General features: G+C 44.7%; 1 protein-coding gene across 2 annotated transcripts in view; it reads left to right on the top strand.

The window, feature by feature from the left end:
• ddo (D-aspartate oxidase) overlaps positions 1–24,824 on the top strand; it is a 127,705-nt gene that overhangs the window by 92,741 nt on the left and 10,140 nt on the right. For both annotated transcript variants that reach the window (XM_078542580.1, XM_078542582.1), the window contains exon 4: positions 3,347–3,523. In XM_078542580.1, coding sequence (XP_078398706.1) covers positions 3,347–3,523 — 177 coding nt within the window. The remainder of the gene's footprint in view (positions 1–3,346; positions 3,524–24,824) is intronic.

The following is a 24,824-nucleotide window of genomic DNA, read 5'->3' as shown; positions in this document are numbered from 1 at the left end:
AACAGTGTCCTTACATGGTCTAACAGCATTGTTCCTTCATAGTGACTGGATCAAAATCCTGAAATTTCCTACCTTACACTGTTATGGAGCACAGTTTCCAGAAGGATTGCAGCAGTTCAAGAAGGCCTCACCCTACGTTTCCATGGCAACAAGGGGTGTGTACCAACACAGCCCTGTTAGCATAATCCTCAGAACAAATTTTTTAAAAATCTAGCCTGGAGTGTGCCAACCCAACTTTAGAAGACAATGACAGGGAGAGGAGAAGAAAAGTCTACCAACTAGTGTATGACTTGATGCTAGAACACTGAGAGTTGCATGTTCAAGGTCATGACACAGACACAAGGGATGAAACTGTTTCTCATGTTTGTTGCTTTGTTTGTGCCTCAGGAAAGCAAATAATGGTTTGATTAATCTTTTTAATAAAGTGTAACCAGACCAAATAGCATCTCCTAAAGGAAAACAATCGAAACAAATATGATGCAACATCCGAAATTGTGCTGAAAATCATTAAGCTGAGACAGCAGTGTTAGTACTGGTTCACTTATTTATCAAATACTATTTCAATCAAATCTGATCTCCATTTGACTGTGGGTTGCAAGAAATCTGTTTGTTGGTTGTAATTATAATGAAACCCCACCTAGATTAAGGCCAGGATTTTCCACTTGTCGGACGGGCTCGGCAGGAGCGGGCAGGGGCGATCGCAGAGCCGGCTGCCGTCTGCAACTGGCTCCGCACCGCGATTTCACACAGTGTGCCAATTACAGCCCGCCCTGCGTGGATCACGAGCGGTTTCAGCACTACCTGTGCGGGCAGGGGGAGGAGGGCCTAGCGCGGTTTGCGCACGCACACGAGAAAGTGCTTCAATCTCAACGATTGAAGCGCTTTTTAGGAAAATAAATAAAAATGTGAAAAGTTTAATGAAACATGTCCCCTCATGTGACTGTGTTACATGAGATGAGACATGTTTTTATTTTCAAAGTAAAATTTTTATTTCATCAGCATTAGCTTTAGGAAACCTCATCCCACTCGTGGATGTGGTTTCCTGAAACACATAAAGGTCGCTTGGCCTTTTCGTCTGCCCACCAACCGTAAGGTTGGACGGGCAGCGTAAAACTCACCTTAATTACCTAGTTAATGGCCTTAATAAGCCTTTTAATGATGCAGCTGCCGAACAAAATATTGCGCGAGTTTGCGATGACGTCAGGATGCATGCCCGACGTCATTGTGCATCATTTTACATTCCGGTGTGTTGGGCACACGCCCGCACGCCGAATGTAAAATTCTGCCCTAAATTTCATGAAAAAGGAAGACCAGTCAATTTCATTACCTTAGCATTCTGAGCATTGCAGTAACTCAGCCACTTCCTGCTCTTTAATAAACTCTGTAATAAATCTACAGTAAATAAACATTCTGACATCTGTACTCAGCATTTAAGACAGTAAGTAAACAAGAGAGAGTATATGGATCTTATTGGAGTGATTGAGGCAAATAGCATTGATAGAAGCTAGGTAAGCACCTGAGAAATAAAGGAATAAAGGGTTATATTGACAGGATGGCAGGAGTTGGTCCAGCTGGACTGAATGGCCTCATTTAGTACTGGTAGCCAGCAGTATAAATAAAAACAGAAAATGTCAGAAATACTCCGCAATTCAGGCAGTATCTTTGGGGCGAGCGGTGGTGGCAGGGGTCCAGATCTTCTGACGGCAACAGTAGCGCATGTTGATATGTTCACTGCTGTTGCATGCTGGAACCCTGAGGAAGTCCCAACCTGAGCACATGTGTGGTATTTACCTGGGAAGTTTAAAATTCTGATGGGCAGAGTTACGCTGCCCCGGGCCACTCCGAGAATATCTCTGGCACTAACCTTAGTGTCGGAGACTTGGGTGCGGATTTTGGACTTCGGAGTTCAGATTACCCAGTACCCCCCACCACTGTCGACCTGCACAAACAGAAGGGAACTCACCAATTCGGCAATAATCATAGAGGAATCTCAACCCTCCCGAATGCTTTGCCAGCAAAATCTTTGCCAGAATTCTGATCCACAGTTCTGGGACAGTTCAGGGGTGGGCAGGAAAGCAGTGGGTTGGCAACCCACTTTATTTTACGTGCCCCTCTACCACCACCCCTGTACTCAAATACACCGGTGGTGGGCTGTATCATTTACCCCTTGGGCCTGATGCCCTATACTTACTCAGATATTTACCTCAAATGTCTCCTGCTGTTAAACTTGGGTGTAGGACAGTGATTAACAGCGGGGGCTGTATTGGGAAGGCCTAAAATACAACCCCACATCCCAGACAATGCTCACTCCCCTGCACCCCTGACAATGCTCACATCCCCCTTCACCTTAACCTCCTTCCTGACAATACTGACACCCCACAACACCCCTCATGACAATGCTCATGCCACACCGTACCCCTGACAATGCTCACCCATCCCCCTGCGCACCCCCTCCAATGCTCACCCCCCTCCAGACAATGCTCACCACCGCCTCCCCTCCCCAACCACCCCCCTCCGCTCTACACCCCCGCCAATGCTCACCCCTCAACTGGGTGCTAGAATAAATTTGGTGTACAGGTCAGCTAAGAATGCAATCAGGATTCACCAAGCAGAGATGCTGGGCTGGAAATTGATCCTTGATCCTTTTATGGTCAGCCCCCAAAAGGGAAATGGATCATTATTTGAAAAGGAAAAACTTGCAGGCCTACAGGGAAAGCCAGGCAAGGGCACCACATGAATTGCCCCTTCAGAGGGCCAGCACTGACATGGTGGACTGAATGGCATCATACTGTGCTGTAACCATTCTATGATTCAATGAACTACATGCATTTATTTTTCTTTAAAGCCTTCCAAAAATCACTGGATGCAATATTGCTGGCAATGGGAAATGTAATGGGAAATACAATGGGAAATGTAATGGGAAATACAATGGGAAATGCAATGGGAAATGTAATGGAAAAATGTAATGGGAAATACAATGGGAAATGCAACAGGAAATGTAATGGGAAATGCAATGGGAAATGCAGACCATTTAGAACATTTATTCAGTTTCAACAACTTTGAAATTAAATGGCTTCTTTAAATTTGGCATATCTTGGCTTTAAGTACAACACCAACTTGCATTTAGATAGTACCAGTCACTTCGTAAAATATCCCAAGATGCTTCACTGGACAAATTTGACTCCAAGGCACGTAGCAAAATATTAGTACCAGTAACTAAAAAAGTAGGTTTTAGAGAGCACCTTAAAGGAGGAGAGAGAGAGGTAGAGAGGTTTAGGAACAGCAAGATAAATAAAATATTACAGTGCTGTTCTGGCTGATTTTTTTTCTTTCTTTGCTTTTCCAGGTGGGAGATATTTAAAGAGCCTCCTAAGGAACGTATCCCATTCTGGGCTGACAGTGTGCTAGCATTTCAGATTATGAATGTCAGTGGCCTGAAGAGGTTTCCACAGGCCACATTTGGCTGGATGTACACCACTTTGCTTTGCGAATGTACCCGATACTTACCTTGGTTGGAGAAACGGTAAGTCTTTCAACCCTAATATGGGCAGATGCTTCTGCCTTATCAGCTGTGGTTCAGCTGGTTGCACTCTTGCCTCTGAGCCACAAGGTCCCAGGTTCAAGTCCTACTGCAGGATTTGAGCACAATAATTAAGGCTGATACTCTAGTGGAGGACTGTTGGAAATGCTGCCTTTCAGGTTTGATGTTAAACTGAGGCCTTCTCTGCCCTCTTGGGTGGATGTAAAAGATTCCATGGCACTGTTTTGGAGAAGAGCAGGAGAGTTATACCTCGTGTCCTGGACAATATTTATCAATCAGTCGCTTGATAGTACAGAACTTGAATATTGCTTAAAAGAGAGACATGTTGCTGAAACCTTTCATCTTGCACTCATCAGGACAAACACAAGAATGAAAAATTCCAAATGATGACAAGTTATACTACAGGAGAAAAGGGTGTTGATTGGTTGGCAAGTCGGCTCTAATTGGCTGAGGTGTTGCCATGGAGAAAGCAAGGGGAACTATAGGCTTCCTATGCCTCCAGCTAATTCAAAAAAGGCACAAGGCTTGAACATATTCCTTTTGTTCACAAAGAATGGGGCCTTGTGTATGAATGTAAGTCACTTCTAGCAGGTATAAATAAGCCACATTACAAACTTGACTGATTATCTTAACTTGATTGTTAGTGTAGCTATTAGCACAGTCAGGATGGTTCAGCAAGTGCTACCCAATCATGAAATCACATCTAACAGTAGATGTTTTGCATTTGGTTTTGCAAGCATTGTCTGATTGAGTACTGTCTGCGATCTGCCTATTTTGATCAGCTGAAGGAACATGCTGTTTAATTTGATCAGCCAATCATTGGGAAGTATTGCCTGTGTACCTGGAATTGCACCAGCACTGAAATTCATACATGACTTTGCTCAATTGTGTGGTAGGCAAAACATTATTGGAAAATATCACTTACGTCTCTACTGCATAGTAGTAATGTGAAATGGCTTGCTTAACCTGTTATTCAAATTTTTGAGATACTTTGCCTTTCTAGGGTAATTTGAGATGGACCAGGCACTTTTCAGGACCAAAAAGTGGAATCTATGGCCCCTTTGTGAGTTTGAATGATACACAGCAAACAATGATCTGATCAGGATAGTAATTTTCCCACAGGATAGCTTTGATGTGCTCTCTTTCTGTAGTCAAGCTTGCAAGCTGAGAAAACTATTTAGGGCTGAGGGCCCTATTTACAAGATTTCTGATAAGCACTCTTCTGGCGCGTGAAGCTATACAAATCCCAGTACCTATATTGAATGGTGAAGGTAGGCTTGCAGTAGACAATAGTGGAGAACCATTCACTGATTTCTCAACAGGTTAAGCAAGCTGTTTCATGCTGTTACTGTGGAGTGGCGATGCAAGTAATATTTTCCACTAATAGAACGCTGTCATCAGAGCAAAAGAATGTTCTGCCTACTACACAATTAAAAAACATTGTGTGTGAATTTCAGTGCTGGTGCAATGCCAGGTATGTAGGCTGTATGCCCCAATGATAGGCTGATTGAATCAAACAACATTTCCCTTGGTTGTTGGTAATATCTAATTTATTGATTTGAAATTTGGCATTCTTGCATTTTTCCTGATGAATACATTTTGAAAAGCTTCAGCAACATGTCTCTCTTTTCAGCAATATTCAATATTTATCGCTTAATCAAAATTTGCAAAGAACAGATTATCTGTCATTATCACTGTGCTGTTTGTGGGAGGTTGCTGTGCACAAATTGGCTATGGTATTTCCTACATTACAATAGTGATTTCACTTCAAAAGTACTTCATTGACTGTAAAGTGCCTTGAGACGCCTGCTGTACAAATAGTCGTTTGGTGGTACAGAACTTGAGTAATGCTGAAAAAAGGGACATGTCGAAGCTTTGCATCTTGCACTCATCAGGACACTGGCAAGAATGCCAAAACAGCAACTTATGCTATTTAAAGAGAGTGCTGATTGGTTAGCAATTGGCGTTGCCATGGGGAATGAATGCACCATTGATGGTGACTGACAGTTAACTGCCAAGCATTGTTTGAAATTTAAACCAGGCAGCTTGACCCGGATTGGTCAAAGCATTGCACTGAGGAATGAGTCAGCGAATGGCTGCCACTTATTTTTTTTTAGCTGAAACAGGCTCAATGTACGCACATGTTACTTCTGTCTGCAAAGAACACGGCTCTGTATTAATATATGTAGCTTCCAGTATACGTAAATGCGCCACACAGCGAACCTGACTGACAATCTTAACTTGGTTGTCAGCATAATTCTTAGCACACTGAAGATTATTTAGCAAATGTTGTCCAATCACGGAATCACATCTAATGTTGGACTCTGTGTTTTGGGTTTTGCAAGCATGAGCTGGTTGGTTACAGCCTGTACCCTGCCCATTGCGAACAGTAACTGGGATATACTGTTTGATACGATCCGCCAGTCTTTGGGACATACGGTCTACATACCTGGCATCACACTGACATTGAAATTCATATACCACATTACTCATTTGTGTGATAGGCAGAACGTCTTTTTAGCTTGACGGCACCATCCTGTTCATGTCGAATACCATTCGTGGTGCTACTGCATAGTAGCAGCGTGAAACAGCTAGCTTCACCTGTTGCTCAAACTTTGAGATACCTTGTCCTTCCAGGGTAATCTGAGGTAGACTGGGAACTTTTCAGGGTCAAAAGTGATGGCCTTAGGCCCGGTCTTGAGTTTGCATGTTATACAGTGCAAAATTATCTGATCAGGGTAGCCATTATCCTGCAGGATGTGCCTATTTCAGCATCAAGCTTTCATGGTGACCAAATGGCTCAGGCCCTATTTACAAGGTTGTCGATAAGACCAATCTTATAGCATGTGGAACTGTAAGAATCCCAACGCGTATATTGATCAGTGAAGGTAGGCTTGCAGTAGACCATGGTAGAGAACCCCCTGGCAGATTACTCAACCAGTACATCAAGGAAGGAGAGTTCATTTGACTGCTCCATTTCAAAGGTGAATTTGAGCGCAGGATGGAGCCCATTAAGACAGGTAAGAAAATTCTTACATGCAGCTGCGGATTTAGATATAGCAAATGTATCATTCACATATCGGAAATATGTGAGAGGTAGGAGGTAAGGTGTCATTCCATCGAAGACATATTTCTCGTTGAACCCAGCAAAGATGTTTGCGAGAGTTGGGCCTAGAGGGGATCCCATGGCAACACCATCTATTTGGACATACATGGTGTCATTAAAGCTGAACTCAACTGTGTGAGTTGCCTAGTTCATAAGCTCAATAAATACTGATTCACACAGTGGTCGTTGCAGCACAAACATCTATGGGTTCCTTAAGTGGAACATTGATAATAAGGTTAGCAATGTCAAATGAGCACATGGATACAGCATTGCTATCAGTATGCAACTCATGTATGGCCTTTGCAAATGTGAAGGTGTCCTTCACCCCATGTGGGGAAAATTTGGTCAAAACTGGTTGTAACAATTTGCCCAACCATTTGGCCAATTCATGTTGTGCAGAACCAGTCATAGATAAAATGGGGCGTAGAGGGACATCACATCTGTGTCTTGGCCAGCCCATACATACGCAGACATAGCGAACCGTGAGGACAAACCTTTTCATATATATCATATATTTAAATCTGCAGCTGCATGTAACAATGTTACATGTCTTAATGGGCTACATCCTGTGCTCAAATTCATCTATGAAATGGAGCAGTCAAATGAACTCCCCTTCCTTGATGTACTAGTTGAGAAATCTGCCAGGGGACTCTCCACCAAGGTCTATTGCAAGCCTACCTTCACTGGTCAATATCCTTAGTGTGCTAAGAGTAATACTGACAACCAATTTAAGATTGTCAGTCAGGCTCGCAGTGTGATGCATTTGTGTGTGCTGGAAGCTACATATATTAATACACAGGCCCCTGTTCTTTGCAGACAGAAAAAACATGTACATACATTGTGCCTGTTTCAGCTAAACAAAATAAGTGACAGCCATTCGCTGAATCATCCCTCAGGGCAATGCCTTGACCAATCAGGGTCAAGCTGCCCGGTTTAAATTTCAAACAATGTTTAGCAGTTAACTGTCAGTCACCATCAACAGGTGTATTCTCCGTGGCAACACCAATTGCCAACCAATCAGCACTCTCTCTTGTTTTCCCCTTATATTGGTATGCTTGCGAGTGTCCTAATGAGTGCAAGGCGAAGAGCTCAGACGTGTCTCTTTTTTTCAACAATGAACCTGATGCTTGTGAAAGACACTTTATTAATGCAAGTCTTCTTTTCTTTTTACTGTATTTCTCTTCCGGAGTTTTGGTGGTAGGATGAATGATGTACGTTCAGGGTAAACATTCCACAATGAATAAGCAGAGGCAAACCTTTGAGCATAATATGAGACAGAAGTTCAATGAGCTCAGCAACTGGAACATTGTTGCATTTGTTAAACATTACTAGGTTAAATATCTTACATTTCGGATAATCCTTCAGGGGAGATTAAATCTGTAATGCTTCTTATGTTCATGTTAACTCACTACTGTGATAAACTTTACAATTAACTAGACATTTTCGTTCATTGTTGCCTGACATTGATAACTTCAGTATACCTTACGATATAGTACAGTACTGTGGAAGCTCATTATAACTTTGCAAGTCAAATTGTAAAGGGTATATATTACCCTTACAAATCGATGTACTATTTTTCATTTACTTTGATATTTATTGTTGACTACATTGAAATGTTGCCATCTTCAATGCAAAATAAATCTGCCATGCTACTTGTGTACAAGACAGTCAGACCAGGAAAGCTAGATTGCATATGATGGGAGGTCAGGGTAAATCATGTTTCTTTGTAGAAGACTCGCCGCTTAGCAGCACATCCAAGTCAATATCAACGCATGATAATTTATTACTCTTTGATCAGGTTTATAATTATCTGGTTAGTAATTCTAAAGTTGGTTGAATGGTTTTTAAGTGTTGCTATGAAATGTCAGTACCAGTTTGAAGAACGCATGTGTTGTACCACTTTGGTAACTGAGCTTTTTGGGAACAGCAGGGACAGTGATGTTAGTAGACACTTGATTACAGTCAGTGGCCCCAGTGTGAGTTTCTGTGTGCCTGACATTGCACCTGAAGTTCGTATAATTTGGTTACTTTTTAAGTGCTTTTAATTTAAAAAGTTTTCTCAGCTGCACCAGTTAAGAAAAAACCATGGAATAAATGCATTTAGTGAGTGGCTATATGTTGAGAGCAACTCGTGAATGATCTTTAGCACAAGATTGTAACTAGAAATGAAAGATCAGAGGACACTCTGTATCAATGAACCCTATAGTAACAATGGCTTGTGGGAAAGCTTAAAAAACATCCATTCATAATTTTCTTAAAATAAAACTGCTGTTGCTGCAATGCTATGAAGGTGTCAATCAGCCAGACCTTTAAGGTATCAATAACAGAAGCTATAAGCACTTGACACCTCTATCTTGTGCATGTAAACATTGAGCCATTGTCAAAAGAGATCACAGGAAAAATAGCTTGTTATAAAATCATAAACCTGCCAATCTTCTCTTCATCTGTGTCAGCAAACTCACTCCCTTTTATGGGAGCCTGGGCTCTCATGAGGCATGGCTGAGTTGGCATGGAGAATATGAGGGGCCATTGGGAGTGGGTGGGGAATGGGTTGGCATAGATGGAGGGCGGGGGTGAGGGGGGATGAGGGGCGAGGGCTTAAAATATAAGCAAACTACTGGGACAAAGTCTGCCCGGGCACTCGGCTACCCCTGCTTCCAGGGCAGTGGGCCCAGCCCTATCCCATACCTTGGAGTGAAATTGGGTCTGACGGGACATTTTCTACCGAAGCGGGTCTGCTGAGTTTAGAAATTTCCCGATTCTGTGATTCTGTAAGTGATTCACTGTCAACATCCTGGGAGTTACTATTGACCAGAAACTGAACTGGACCGGCCAAATAAATATTGTGGCTACGAGAGCAGGTCAGAGGCTGGGAATACTACAGAGAGAAACTCACTTCCTGACTCCCCAAAACCTGTCCACCATTTATAAGGCACAAGCCAGGAGTGATGATGGAATACTCTCCACTTGCTTGGGTGAGTGCAGCTCCAATAACACTTGAGAAGCTCAACACCATCCAGGACAAAGCAGCCCACTTGATTGGCACCCCATCCACAAACATTCGCTCCCACCACCGTCGTCACACAGTGGCAGCAATATGTACCATATACAAGAGGCATTGCAGCAACTCACCAAGGCGTCTTCGACACTGTCTTCCAAGCCGATGACCTCTACCACCTAGAAAGACAAGGGCAGCTGATGCATGGGAACACCACCACCTGCAAGTTCCCCATCAAGCCACAAACCATCCTCACTTGGAAATATATTGCCATTCCTTCACTGTCACTGGTCAAAACCCTGGAACTCCCTCCCTAACAGCACTATTGGCGTTCCTACACTGCATGGACTGCAGCGGTTCAAGAAGGCAGCTCACCACCACCTTCTCAAGGGCAATTAGGGATGGGCAATAAATGCTGGCCTAGCCAGGGAAGCCTACATCCTGTGAATGAAAGAAAAAAAATTGAGCTACCTGTTTTGAAGATGAAAATCTGGTCCCAAATGGGTTAATGGGTCCTGGCTGTGCCTGCCTTTTTGTGGGGTATGCGATACATTCCTTGTTCCAGTCCTCCTCAGGCCTCCTCTCTCACTTCTTTCCCTGGTACATTGATGACTGAATCGGTGCCATTTTCTGCTTTCGGCCTCAACTCGAAAATTTAATCAACTTTGATTCCAGTTTTGACCGTGATCTTACCTTCACCTGGTCCACCTCAGACTCTTTCCTTCTTCAACTTTTTAGCCTTCCATTTCTGGGGTAAGGCTAATATTCACTATAAACCCACTGACTCCCTCAGCTACCTCGACTACGCTTCTTCATGCACTGCTTCTTGTAAGGACTCCATTCCAATCTCCCAGTTCCGTCGCATCTGTTCCAACGATGCAACGTTCCATACCAGGGCTCCTGAGACATCTTCGTTTTTCCTTAGCTGAGGACTCCCTTCCTTCCCCCTCCAACCTCCCTCACCCCTCACAGCCCTCACAGTAGTTGCAGGACTCTTGACTATGTCTGACCATTTCCCACACCTTTCCACCCCACCTGTCTCCATATTCAACAGAACATCTTTCACCATTCCCAGTATGATGCCACCACCTTTCCCCTGCCCTCCCCGTCCAGCGCCCTGAAGGTTCTGGTCCCGCCATGACATCCTGGTCCATTCCTCTATCACCCCGAACAACCCATCTCTTTTCCACAGCACCTTTCCATGCAAGCGCAAGAGATACAACACCTGCCCTTCTACCTCCTCCCTCCTCACCACTCAAGGCCCTAAACACTCCTTCCAAATGAAGCCATGAGTTACTTGTACTTCTTTCAATTTAGTACATTGTATTCGCTGCTTATGGCGTGGCCTCTTCTACACTGGGGAAGACCAAATGCAGATTGGGTGATGGCTTTGCAGAACATCCCTGTTCAATCTGCAAGTGTGCCCCAAGCTTCCAGTCGCCTGACATTTTAAACATTTCTCAACCTTGCTGTCAAGTGGAATTCTCTGCTCTTGGTCTCCTGCAGTGTTCCAGTGAAGCTCAATGCAAGCTTGATAAACAGCACGTTATCTTTCGATTAGACACTTTACAGCAATTCAGACTCAACTATGAGTTCAACTATTTCAGACTGTAACCTCTGCCTCCATTTTGTTTCCTTTCCCTTTGCAGGTTTTGGTTTTTCTGTCATTTTTCTATTATTTTTACTTTTGGATGGCAGATGTTCATCATATTGCCATTCACACTTCTCTGGACACATTTTTTGATTCTTTACTTGTCCCATTACCACTCCCTTTGTCCCTGCACTACCAATTCTTTTACCATTTAATCTCTCCTGTCTTCCACCCTATCACAGATCTTCCCCTTGGTTCTTTTTACAACCCGCCCCACTTTCACTTGCTTAAAACCTAATACATTTCTAATTTTTCCCAACCCTGATGAAACTGAAATGTTAACTGTGTTCTTTTTTACTCTGCAGTTATTGCCTGATTGGCTAAGTGTTTCCAGCATTTCCAGTTTTTATCTCAGACTTCCAGCATCCCCAGTACTTTGCTTTTGTAATTTGTTCTTCGACTATTTATTGAAAAATTATAATCAAAATTTCTGCCTGCCGTAAATGCTCCTGTAATTTGGAGTGTTGTTAGTTGTTGAGTTAAAACTGGCACTTGATCCCCTCAAAGAGGCAAGGGACTTCAATGAAATTGTTCTTGGGATGTGGAACACATTGACAATGACTCAAGTGCTGCCCATTCCTAGTGCACTGACAATTGAGTAGCTTGCTAAGCCACTGAAGAAGGTACTGAGGCACGTAATGTGAGTAGCCAGTTGGCCAGATCAGATGGAGGTAGCAGAATCATTTCCCAGAAGGATAATAGTGAATCAGCCGGGGCTTGTTTGACAACCCAACAGCTTCTGGGCCCATACTTGCTGAATTTGGTTGCACCATGGCCTCTTGGTTGTCAGTTCAATGTGACAGCCACTACACTACCATGTCCACCCTCAACAAAGTTAGAAACAAAAACTGAAAGTGCTGGAAACATTCTATGTCAGCCAGAATATGTGGTGAGAACAGACGTGTCATTGTTTTGGGCAGACCATGAGCCGGATTTTGTTTTGAGCAGACCATGAGCCGGATCATTGGAGGTAGAGAAGGGATCAGGAAAGTAAAAAATTCCGAATTTGCAGTGCCTTCCCAAACCCACGCTATTTATGTGTGGATTGATGACTGTATCGATGCTGCCTCCTGTGGATCGATGACTGCATTGATGCTGTCTCCTGTGGACTGATGACTGTATTGATGCTGTCTCCTGTGGATCGATGACTGCATTGATGCTGCCTCCTGTGGACTGATAACTGTATTGATGCTGCCTCCCGTGGATTGATTACTATATTGATGCTGCCTCCTGTGGACTGATAACTGTATTGATGCTGCCTCCTGTGGACTGATGACTGTATTGATGCTGCCTCCTGTGGATTGATGACTGTATTGATGCTGCCTCCTGTGGATTGATGACTGTATTGATACTGCCTCCTGTGGAATGATGACTGTTTCGATGCTGCCTCCTGTAGATCAATGACTGTATTGATGCTGTCTCCTGTTCTCGCCATGAACTGGAAAGCTTTCTTGACTTTGGTTCCAATTTCCACCCTTCCCTCACCTTCACCTGGTCCATGTCTGATTGTTGCCTCCCTCAACTTCTCTGTCCCCATTTCTGGAGGAAGACTGTGTACTAATGTTCATGACAAGCCCACCAACTCACACAGATACCTTGGCTATACTTCCTCACAGCTTGCTTCCTATAACGACTCCATTCCATTCTCCCAGTTTCCCCATCTCCATCGAATCTGTTCCAATTATGCAACCTTCCACACCAACGCTTTTGACATATCTTCCTTTTTCCTCAACCAAGGATTCCCGGCCAGCTTGGTTGACAGGGTTATCCACTGTGCCTGATCCAATTCATACACTTCTGCTCTTACCCTCCACCTCCCTCCTGGAGCCATGATAGGGCTGCCCTTGTCCTCACCTTCCACCCCACCAGCCTCTATATTCAATAGATCATACTCTGCAATTTCTACCAATTCTAGCATGATGCCACCATCAAACACTCTTTCTCCTGCCCGCCCCTTTCAGCATTCCATGGGAACGGTACCCTCCGTGACACCGTAGTTCACTCCTCAGTCACCCCTAACACCCCCTCACTTCCCTACAGCCCCTTTCCATGCAAGCATAGAAGATGCAACATTGCCATTTCACCTCCTCCTCTCTCACTGTCCAAGGCCCCAAATACGCCCTCCAAATGAAACAGGGATTTACATGGACTACTTTCAGTTTAGTCTACTGTGTTCACTGCTCATGATATGGTGGTCTGTACATTGGAAGGCCAAACGCAGTCTGGATGACCACTTTGCGGAACACCTCTGTTCAGTTCACAAATATGACCCAGAGCTTCGGCTTGCTTGTCATTTTAACTCTCCACCTTGTTCCCACTCTGACCTTTCTGTACAGTGTCCCAGTGAAGCTCAACATAAGCTCGAGGTGGAGCACCTTACCTTTCAACTCTTCACTCTACAGCCTTCTGGATTCAACATTGAGTTCAACAACTTTAAATCATAACTTATGCCTCCATTTTGTTCTGTGTATTTTTTTTCTTTTTGTTTTGCTGGGTCAATCTTGTCTTGTTTCTTTCTTTGTCCCCTTTCATGTTGCATTCAGATGGTTGCTGTATAGCCATTCACACCTCATTTGATCACAACCTTTGTTTCTTTACTATATCCATTACCAATCTCTTTGGCTGTTGCATCATGAAATCCTTTGCTATTTAATCTCCCCAGCCTCCACCCTACCACCTTTTCCTTTGTTTTTTCTGCCCACACCCCCTTCCACTGGCTTAAAAACTCTGACATTTCTATCTTTCTTCAGTTCTGATGAAAAGCCAGCAACCTGAACTGTTAACACTCTTTCTCTCCACAGATGCAGCCAGACCTGCTGAATTTTTCCAGCATTCTTTGTTGTTATTTCAGATTTTATAATCATGCAGTATTTTGCATTTGTGTAAATTACATTGACAACCATTGTGTGTTAACATGCATTACAGTCCTTTTCCCAATGGAGAAAGTGCCATAATGCATTCAAAACTGTAGAAACTGTGCTGGGAAATCGTCTTCTCATGTTTAGGACTGAGATTTAAATATTCAGTGATATTTTGTTTCAAAAATAATGGGTCTGCCGTTGAACGTTTAAAAAAATCTAAGTACCTGCTACACGCTATTGATTGACAGGAGGTCTGCTATATAATGGAAATGAACATCATCTGCAACTTAAAAAAGGGCCACCTGGTCTTTTACTTTCAATGGACTGCACTATTAACATTTTCCAGAGTTTATTTTGGCAGCTGGGGCTGTTATGAATGCTTGTCTTAGTTTCAAAAGCCCTTATCAGCAGAAGGACTGTGTTCATATTTTGACTGCTAGTTTTAAGAGGTTATCAAAGTACTATTTATCTATGATGTAGTAGGTGGATAAATGTGCGTTTGTTTTTACAACAGATTGTAGATACACCCACAGAGCTGTTAGGGAGGGAGTTCCAGGATTTTGACCCAGCGACAGTGAAGGAACAGCAATATATTTCCAAGTCAGGATGGTGAGTGGCATGGAGGGGAACTTCCAGGTGGTGGTGTTCCTATGCATCTGCTAGATTGTAGCTGTCGTGGGTTTGGAAGGTGCTGCCTAAGGAGCCTTGGTGAGCTTCTGCAGTGCATTTTGTTGATGGCACACACTGCTGCTACTGTGCATCGGTGGTGGAGGGAGTGAATGTTTGTGCAAGGGGTGCCAATCAAGCAGGCTGCTTTGCCTTGGATGGGTGTCAAGCTTCTTGAGTGTTGTTGGAGCAGCACTCATCCAGGCAAGTGGAGAGTATTCCATCACACTCCTGACTTGCGCTTTGTAGATGGTGGACAGGCTTTGGGGAGTCAGGAGGTGAGTTGCTCACTGCAGGATTCCTAGCCTCTGACCTGCTCTTGCAGCCACAGTATATGTAGGGCTAGTCCAGTTCAGTTTCTGGTCAATGGTAACCTCTGGGATGTTGATAGTGGGGGATTCAGTGATGGTAATGCCATTGAATGACAAGGGGTGATGGTTGGATTCTCTCCTGTTGGAGATGCTCATTGCCTGGCACTTGTGTGGCACGAATGTTACTTGTTACAAATGTTAGCCCGAGCCTGAATATTATCCAGATCTTGCTGCATTTGGACATGGACTGCTTCAGCATCTGAGGAGTTGCGAATGGTGCTGAACATTGTGCAATCATCAGCGAACATCCCCACTTCTGACTGTACGATGGAAGGAAGGTCATTGATGAAACAGCTGAAGATGGTTGGGCCAAGGACACTACCCTGAGGAACTCCTGCAGCGATGTCCTGGAGCTGAGACTCACTGGGGATAGTGCACTGTAATATCAAGCCCCACTGTTCCCTGAGCCGCAACAAATGTGAAAAAGTTTGATCAAAGCACCAGATTCTACCTAACTGTTTAATTTAGGTTAACAGAATACAAGCACCAAGTTTGTAAAGTTAATAAGTAAATAACTGTTCATTGAACAAATTATCTTGAACCAGTGGCAAAAGAAATAAATATGAACTGCTAACTTTTAACACTATAACTTAAATTCTACTCCTTTCTTAAATCCCTAACACACACACACTCACATACACAAGACAATAAGATGCACAAAACATGGATTTTAAGGGTGGGGTAAAACAGTTCAATAGCACCGATCCGGAGTACAGGATTTGATGGGTTGGTTTTGATCGATGTCTTCCAAATTCCTTTCATTTCTTGTTGATGACATGAGGTGGTCTTCCAGCACTTTCAGTGTTTAGTTCACAGGTTGAGAACTTGCTTTTCAATGTCTCTAACAGTGGTTTTCCTCTTTTTCTTTTACAGGGGTTTCCTTAGATCATAGGGATTATAGAGATATGAGGAAGAGAGATTTTTAGATGTTTTCTCTCTGCAGGCCAGGAGCTTTCTGCTCCCCTGCTCTTCACACAAAACCTTGGTCACATGGTCGGGAGCCAATTAAAATGCTGTTGTCAGGCAGCTCCCTTGGTCCAGGACTCCTTTTCAGCGCCATCGTGTCTCTCATGGCATAGTCTGTTCCAGGGACTGCAACATTGTATATATCTCTCATCCTGTCCCAGTGGACATGTCTTTCAACCTGCAGCTTTTGTAATTCTACCGCAATCCAACAGAAAATAAAAAGGTCTGTTCTTTACAACAGTCCAGCAGAAATAAAAAGATATGTTCCTTACATGCCTCCGCCCTTAAAAGAGATGAAACGCCATTTCATAAATGCGTTTCATCACAAGGTATGTGACACATGGACACCAAAACACGAGACTCACTTTCATTCATCCTTTCTCCCCCTTATACAATCTTCAGCAATACTTATCTTATTTTTAACTTATTTTCGTATTTTACATTCGGGACAATGCATCCGTGATCACATTATCCTTACCGGCAATGTGAACGATCTTTACACTGAATGGTTGAAACAATAGACTCCATCTAAACAGTCTCGCATTTTGAGTTTTAAACTTTTCAATGGACGTCGACGTATTATGGTCAGTGTAGATTAGTGTTTCTTTGTTATCATGTCAGACATAAACTTCAGAGTGTTGAAGAGACAACAACAATGCTAGAGTTTTGTTTTCTACTGTAGAGCACATCCCCTGACATGAGAACACAGTGTCTAACTGTCCCAGCGTTGTCGTATTGGCTAGTCGAATTGTAGGAGGTTTGCTTTGTGCACTGTTTACTTCTCCTTCTACCTTACTCTTAATGTCTCTGTCATCGTCCACTACTCCTATCACCTGGTACACTTGCTCTACAATGATATTGCTTCAACATGTTTATGTGACACAACTGTTTCTTCTTCCTACGTGCAGGAGTATCTATCAGATAAGTCACTTTATTAACTCTCCTAACTATCTTATAGGGGCCACTGAACTCTAGTTGTAACGTGTTTGTCTGCCCATTCTTTCATTTTGGCTTGGGAAATTTTTAAGCGCTCTTGTGCTACTTTCCATGGGGCAGAAATTTCCCCCTGTTGAGGGGGTTGTGCAGGGGTGGGTGTGAACCCGATCAGCACCCCCAATTGGGGCTGCGCCACCATTTTATGTGGGCGGGCCAATTATGGCCTGCCCAGCGTGACGCACACCCGGAAGCGCTGAGCGCTCCCTGTGCAGGCGGGGGCGGGGGGGATTCCCTGAGTCGGGGCCTGCACTGAAAGCGCAGGAATCTCCCTGAGGCACAGAGGTGTCTCAGAGAGATTACTTTCACATATAAAACATTGAAGAAAGATTAAAAAAAAATTTAAGGACATGTCCCCTCATGTGAAACTGTCACATGAGCTGGGACATGCCCATTAATTTTATTTAAAAAGTTTTATTTAATTTAATAAACCCTTCATGAAACCTCATCCCGCCCGTGGATGAGGTTTCATGAAAAATGTGAAGGCTGCCTGGGCTCTTCGCCTGCCCGCCAACCTTAAGGTTGGACAGGCAGCATTCTTAACAACTTTAATTACTTTCTTAATGGCTTTAATAGGCCTTTGACAGTCCGGTGGGTACGCAACCGACTCAGCTGTGCGCCCGCCGAACTGACAATCTAAATGATGTGCGATGACGTTGGGACGCACGCGCGATGTCACCGCGCATCGGTGAGTGGGCCCCGCCCCTGCTCGCCAACCCGAAAATTCTTCCCATGGACACGTAATCCAAGATGGAGGATTTACCTTTCTGCTTTAGGAACTTTTCCTTAATCACTTTTAATGGACCTCTTATTTCATGACCATGGATCAACTCGATTGGACTAAATCCAGTAGATTCATTCGGAGAATCTCTGGTAGCAAATAATAAAGAATCTAATCCTTTGTCCCAAACCTTTGGGGATTCATGGCAATAGGTCTTAATCATGGTTTTGAGAGCCTGATGGTATCTCCCTAAAGCTCCATGTCTGTGGTTGACAAGCGGTAGACTTTAGTTGTTTGATATCCAAATTGCTGATTACGTCCTGGAAAATTCTAGACATGAAGTTAGAACCTTGGTCAGATTGTATTTCAACTGGCAGGCCATAACGAGTGAAAAACTGAGTTAACTTTTCCACTACCATCTTAGCTGTAATTGTCCTTAAAGGAATAGCTCCTGGAAATTGTAGGGATATACTGATGTCCTGCTTTCGTTTTGGGTAATGGTCATACACAATCTATTAATGCCTGACTGAATGGTTCTTCACAAACTAGTATGGGTATTAAAGGTGCTGGTTTGATTACATGTTGAGGTTTACCTACTGCCTGACATGCATGACACGTTTTACAAAATCGCACTACACCTTATGAGTGTTGATTTTGGCATAAACATTAGGCCCAAAAGTGATTGGCACTAATAATGCCCAAGGTAGGAAAGCTGCTTTTACCAGTAGGTGGTTCCTAGATAATACTGCATTCAGTTTGTACCAGCCAGTATTGTCACTGAATCCTCCTGAAGGAAGTTGAATATTGCATTTTTGTACAGGTTTCTCGGGAAATAGAATTTCCAGCAATTGTAAATATTTAAAAATTTTGAGTAATTGCACATTATCAAGAAAATAAAGAAATGAGATTTCTATAAAGAAATTGTGTGCTCACCTAATATTGTCTGTGTTAAATTGAGAATTTAATCTTAGGAAAGTTGAAGAGTTAATTCTGTGAACAAGTGGCTTTTATGAGTCATCTAATCAATAAGTAGGGATCTGAATAAATCACACACTGCACAATTGAAATATTGTTCATTTTCAAAAGTATTTGAAGGTGGCATTATATGACTCAACTCAATAATTGCAGTGGCTAATTTGGACCATTAGGCATAAGTGAAGGTATCAACTGATGAAAATACTCTAAATATCAGTATCTTTCATGTAATAAATTAGCGGTAACTGTTTCTTACTCTGTGAACAGAAGTTACACATTTCTAATTGAAATCTTTTTGTCTGAACTGTTGTATTCCCTTTGGATGAGTTGAGGAGGTGAAAATGTAAAAAAAAAAACAAGGAAACATTTTCAATAAAATAATGTGAGAGTATAAGTTGCAAACTCTTATTTTGATAGTTTGTAAAGGCAGAGTGTTCTTAAATGCCTTCTTCTAACAGAATTGCAGGATGTAGATGAGTTATTGCAGTTATGAGTTGCAGACAAGCAAGTGATTCAATGGATGATGGTGCAATGCTAGTTTTCTCCCAGTTGATGTCACACTCATGCTTTGTAAATGGCACACAGCACAATCCATCCATATCCAGGTACTGAGGCAGGAGATTCGCGAGAAGATGTTTTGGGAACCAAAGTTCAAGTGTACATTTTCAATAGTGATGCTGCTACTCCAACCAAGCGAACAGAGGTCTGCAGTTCTTCTCTGCACTCTATGTTATCCATGTGGCTCTGTCAAATTCCCATGTGCACCATTTTAACAAAAATAAACTGGTTAATGAGTTTCTAAGAACATTGCCATGGGTTTGTTGACCTCTGCGTTAAATATAATGCACTGAGGAATTTCTTCCCTCTTGACATTCTGAGGTTATCTAAACAGTTACATAAAGATGGTGTCATTACAGCACAGAAAGAAGCTGTTTGGCCCATCGTGTCCATGCCAGATACTTTGTAACCTGATTTTAAAACTGGTGGGGATGGGGATGGGGGGCAGAGTAGATCATAGCCAGGATCCTGGGGAGACGGTGGCATAGTGGTAATGTCACTGGACCTGTAATCCAAAGGCATGGGCTAAACTCCTGGGGACATAGGTCAAATCCCACCATGGCAGCTAGTGCAATTTAAATTCAATTTAAACATTTGGAATATAAAGCTAGTCTCAGTATTGTTGACCATGACAGCTATCACTGGTTATTGTAAAAACCCATCTGTTTCACTAAAGCCTCTTATGGAAGGAAGTCTGCCGTCCTTACCTCGATCTGGCCTATATGTGACTCCAGACCCACAGCAATGTAGTTGTCTCTAACTGCCCCTCTGAAATGGCCTAACAAACCAGTTCAAAGACAATTAGGGATGGGCAACAAATGTTGACTTTTTCAGTGATGCCCATATCCCATGAAAGAATAAAAAAAGTCTGCCTGTTGTTGCTGTTGTTTTCCTTACATTCAAGTTGTTGAATGCTTCATCTCTGGAGAAAGGTAATCGGGTTGTCAGGTTTTCACAGGTAGGGTGCACAAGGCCATTTCATCCTATATGTTTCCCTTCCTAACAGCAATCTGGGGCAGGGACCAGCTGGGAAACAGCCTGCCGCCCCGATTGGCCCTCGACCGTGAATTGAGGCCCACCCAGCGTGAAATGTGGCTCTGCACTGGTCAGGAAGGGGCGGGCGGGGCCTGTTGGCTATCAGGTCCAATGGCAGCCGGTTTAAAAATGGCCCAGGCAGCCCCTGGAAGGCTGCCAGGGAAGGACATGTGATCAGCATTCCCAATGAAGTCGAGTGCGGCTGGACAGGCAGGCAGGAGCGCAGGTCGGGTGGGCACTCAGCCCCCCTACTTTTCCAACAAGGGCTTTGCCGTCCTCCTGGAGGAAGTGGCTGCCAGGAGGGACACCCTTGTCCCCCGAGGTGGGAGGAGGAAGCCACCGCATCTCACCAAGAGTGCATGGGATGAGGCGGCAGCAATGGTGAGCAGCCATGATGTAGTGCGGCGCACATGGGCGCAGTGCCAGAAGCGCTTCATTGACTTGCTATGCTCAGGAAGGGTGAGTACCGTGTTGGCATGGGTCAGTGTGCAAAAGTGTTAAGCTGTGGCCATCACCCTGTGGAGCTCAGGGGTGTTAGAGTCTGAGTGCCAACTGTCAATGACACCGGAGTTGGCCAAGGGGGTGAGCCCTGGTTGCTTGGACTGAGTGCCTTGCGGCTCAAGGGCCACGACTCAGATGTGCCCAGCAAGGTGCTCCTCAGGAGGGGTTGGCCAGGCTGCCATGGCGCTGCACGTTGGGAGTGAACTAATCAATGCTCCTCTGTCCTTTCAGGAGGAGACAAGCCATAACCAAGCAGAAAGGACATGTACAGGCAGAGGGCAACCCAACACCCTGCTGCTCAGCAGGTTCAAGCAAAACACCATGGAGCTTGAGAGCTGGCACGCTCCACATGCAACCGGTCGTGGAGAGACGGGGGTGCCAGATGAAGGTAAGAGTGCAGTGCTCAGAGGTGCACTGCACTCTTACCTTCTTCTGGCACCCCCTAGTGTAGTGTCTTCATTGATGTGAGCTTCAAACCTGGAGTCCCCATTGATCATTGGAAGCCGATGGCGCCGTGATGCAGATCTCCATTGTCTCACCAGGGTGCCTGGCATGCACAGTGACAGTGTGATGACTTTAACTAATGACACGTCCTTGTTGTCCCTTTTAGATTCGCCAACAGGCACGGGCCCCGAAGGGCCAACCCTGACACCGGAGGACCACTGAACTTGTGTTGCATCTGCGTCACACCCACTCTCTGAAGCAGGCACTGGAGCAGATACCAGCACCTCCATAGGCATTAGTTTGGCGGCTAGTATCTCAGTGCACATTGGTGAGGGCAATTCACACTCACTTGACGTGCAGGAGGAGGCAGGGAGGGCCCAGGGCGCCGGCAGTTGGAGGACTGCTGGGGACCAGGACGACGCTCAGTCGAAGGCTGATGATGAACCTCAGGAGTGATCCATTAGGCGGCAGATGCTGGATGTCCAGCGGGATGTGCGGGAGGATCTGGCGGAGATCCATGAGCATATGCTTGCCATGGTCTCCATTATGGAGGAGACCATGCAGAGCATCAGCACTGCATTGACCCTCATGGCCGGCTGACCTGCTGGTTCCTTGATGGCCATGTGTGCAGTCGATGGCACCTTGGACGTGGGGGAACCCAGCAATTGCTGCGAAGCCTCTGGCTCGCTTAACCTGGCTGGCCTCGTTTGTACGGTAAAGAATAAAGGTGTCAGTACCCGCCTGAACAGAGCTTTTGTCACCAGCTTGACGCAACTGTGGACAGCTGATTGGGAGACTCCACAAAGATCCCCCACTGAGCCCTGGAAAGAGCCAGAAGCATAGACGTTGTAGAAGTTGAGGGCCGCTGTGATCTTCAGAGCCACTGGCATGGGGTGTCCGCCCACACAATCGGAATTGATCTCAGGTCCAATCACCTGACAAATGGAGTTCACTGTCTTCTTAAGAGGCGGAGCCTCCTTTGGCATTGCACCTCTTACATATTGAGATGGTTGAATTGCCACCTGTAAACCCTGGCAACAGGATAGTGGCATCTTCTGCAGCCCCTTCCACCTTGGACTTCCTGCTGGCCCTGCACCTCTTGTGCCTGCGCCTTTCCTCCCACAGGTCGCTCCCCTGAAAGCTGCATTGGGACACCTGGCCTCCTCTCCCTCCTGCCCCTCTCTTCCTCCTCAGACAAAGTGCCACCAGCGGAGACCACAATCCCCATTACTAGGGTGACGGAAGGCTGTCTGACACCTGGAAGGGTCCACACGGTGTGAATCCTCCGGGGGCCTTGCAGATACCAAGGAATCCTGAATTGAAGCCTGGAAATGCTAATTATGAAGCCCCGAACAGAGATGAAGCTGCCAAGTATCAATAAGTCACCAGCAGCAAACTATCTCCTAAAAGCCTCACTACTCACACTGGCAATGCTGCTGACCCTTTTTATCCTGACCTTGGGTGAGGTTTTTGAAAATGTCGGCTGGCCGCCTACCCGTTTTGCCTGTGCGACGAGCGCAAAATCACACAGCAATGTAAAATCGCCATCAATTGGACTGTTAATGGCTTTATGTGGCCTGTTAATTAATGGCGGGCATGGCTCCAGTATGTGCTCGCGCCCGCCGAGCGAAATATCACGTGAGTGCACGATGACATTGGGACGCTTGCCCGACGTGCTATTTTACGCCCAATCGGATTGGGTGCGTGACCGCCCCTGGGCCATTAAATTCTGCCCCTGGTGTTCCAACACCACATGATCTGCAGCTCACCACCCTCTTTTCAAGGACAATTAGAGATGTGCAATAAATGCCAGCCTAGCCAGCGACAACCACATCCCATGAACGGAGAGATTTTAAAAATGCACATCTGTTTCCTTGTGACCACCCCCTGCTCCACTCTGTGTGACTGAAACTAGGATACAGTGCCCTTTTTAATTTAGTCCCTGAGATGAGAGACTTGACTATTTCCCTGAGCCCTTAGGCACTGTTGGGCAGCTGCAGCATTTCTTCCAGTCTGCACTGTCTAGGATCCCTGCGTTGTGAAGCCCCATGAATCCTATGAATGTAGAATTAGGTCAATTTGCAGTAGCTTCAAATTTCCTTTATTAGAGAGCAGATTTTTCATTTCACCTCCAGTGTCAACAGAAGAACAGACTTTCACCTGCCTTTTCGGACACAAGACCACTGACCATCCATCACCTCACCCATCTCTGTGGTGCCCCAAGCTGATCCAGCAAGCCCTCTGCCTGAAATTGCTCATCCTTCTGGTGTGGGGGAGCCCTCGACTTCGTACAACTTGATCAGCAGCTTCTACTGGTTATTTAGGCTGCGTTGCCATGGACTCCACTTCCCTGTGAGTTTGCCTGGGTGACTGGTTGACTATCAATGTCGCACCCTCCCCCCACACCCCAACTAGGTTCCCCTCCCTTCAGCCCGCCCTCCTCTCCCCCCCCCTCCAAAACCACTCCGTAAAATTTTGAATAAATTTTTTTTATTGCGTATAATGATGGAGTGTGAGTAAAATGCACTCCGCCCTCTCAGAACCTTTTGCTGTTTCAGTGCCTTGCATTATTCTGTTTCCCCAGCGACCTGTGTCTGTGAGTTTTATCTCCCGCTGTTCATAGCCGGAAGTTGGATCAAAAGCTTTCCAACACAATGGATGAGAGATGCTTTCCAGTTGCTGAGACGGTCTAATGAACTGATTATTTAGTCTCTGGGGAAGCAACATCAATGCCAGCTCATTAGCAGCTCAGTGTCTCTTCATGACTTGTGTGAAGTGACTGTGCTGTTAAAAGTGCAACATTAACATAGCTCTCAAAATATTTTCTGAGGAAAAAGCAATTATAATGTTAATATTCTCTAGCAATGTTGCTCTCGTATGCACCGTTTTCCTGCTAATTTTCTTTCTCACCCTCCCTTACGAGTGCTGTGTTACATTTCCACATGGCTATGGATAGCTCTCTAATATCTGCGGTCTGTCCGCAAGAATGACCCAAACCTCCCTGTCGCTTGCCATTTTAACACTCCACCCTGTTCTCTTGCCCACATGTCTGTCCTTGGCCTGCTGCATTGTTCCAGTGAAGCCCAACGCAAACTGGAGGAACAGCACCTCATCTTCCGACTAGGCACTTTACAACCTTCCGGGCTGAATATTGAATTCAACAACTTTAGATCTTAAACTCCGCCCCCCCCCCCCCCCCCCCCTCCATCCCCACCCCTTTTCTCCCCCCTCCCTTTTTTTTCCAATAATTTATATAGATTCTTCTTTTCCCACCTATTTCCATTATTTTTAAATCTAAAACTAAAACTTTGTTAGTCTTTCCACCCCACCCCCACTAGAGCTGTACCTTGAGTGTCCTGCCATCCATTCTTAATTAGCACCTTTCTTAGACAATATCACCACCTTCAACACCTCTTTGATCCTTTTGTCTGTAACAT

Source organism: Cetorhinus maximus, chromosome 5, assembly GCF_964194155.1.
Source record: "Cetorhinus maximus chromosome 5, sCetMax3.hap1.1, whole genome shotgun sequence".
Lineage (NCBI taxonomy): Eukaryota > Metazoa > Chordata > Chondrichthyes > Lamniformes > Cetorhinidae > Cetorhinus > Cetorhinus maximus.
Note: the sequence above shows the minus strand (reverse complement) of the source record. Positions and strands in the feature narration are given on the sequence as shown.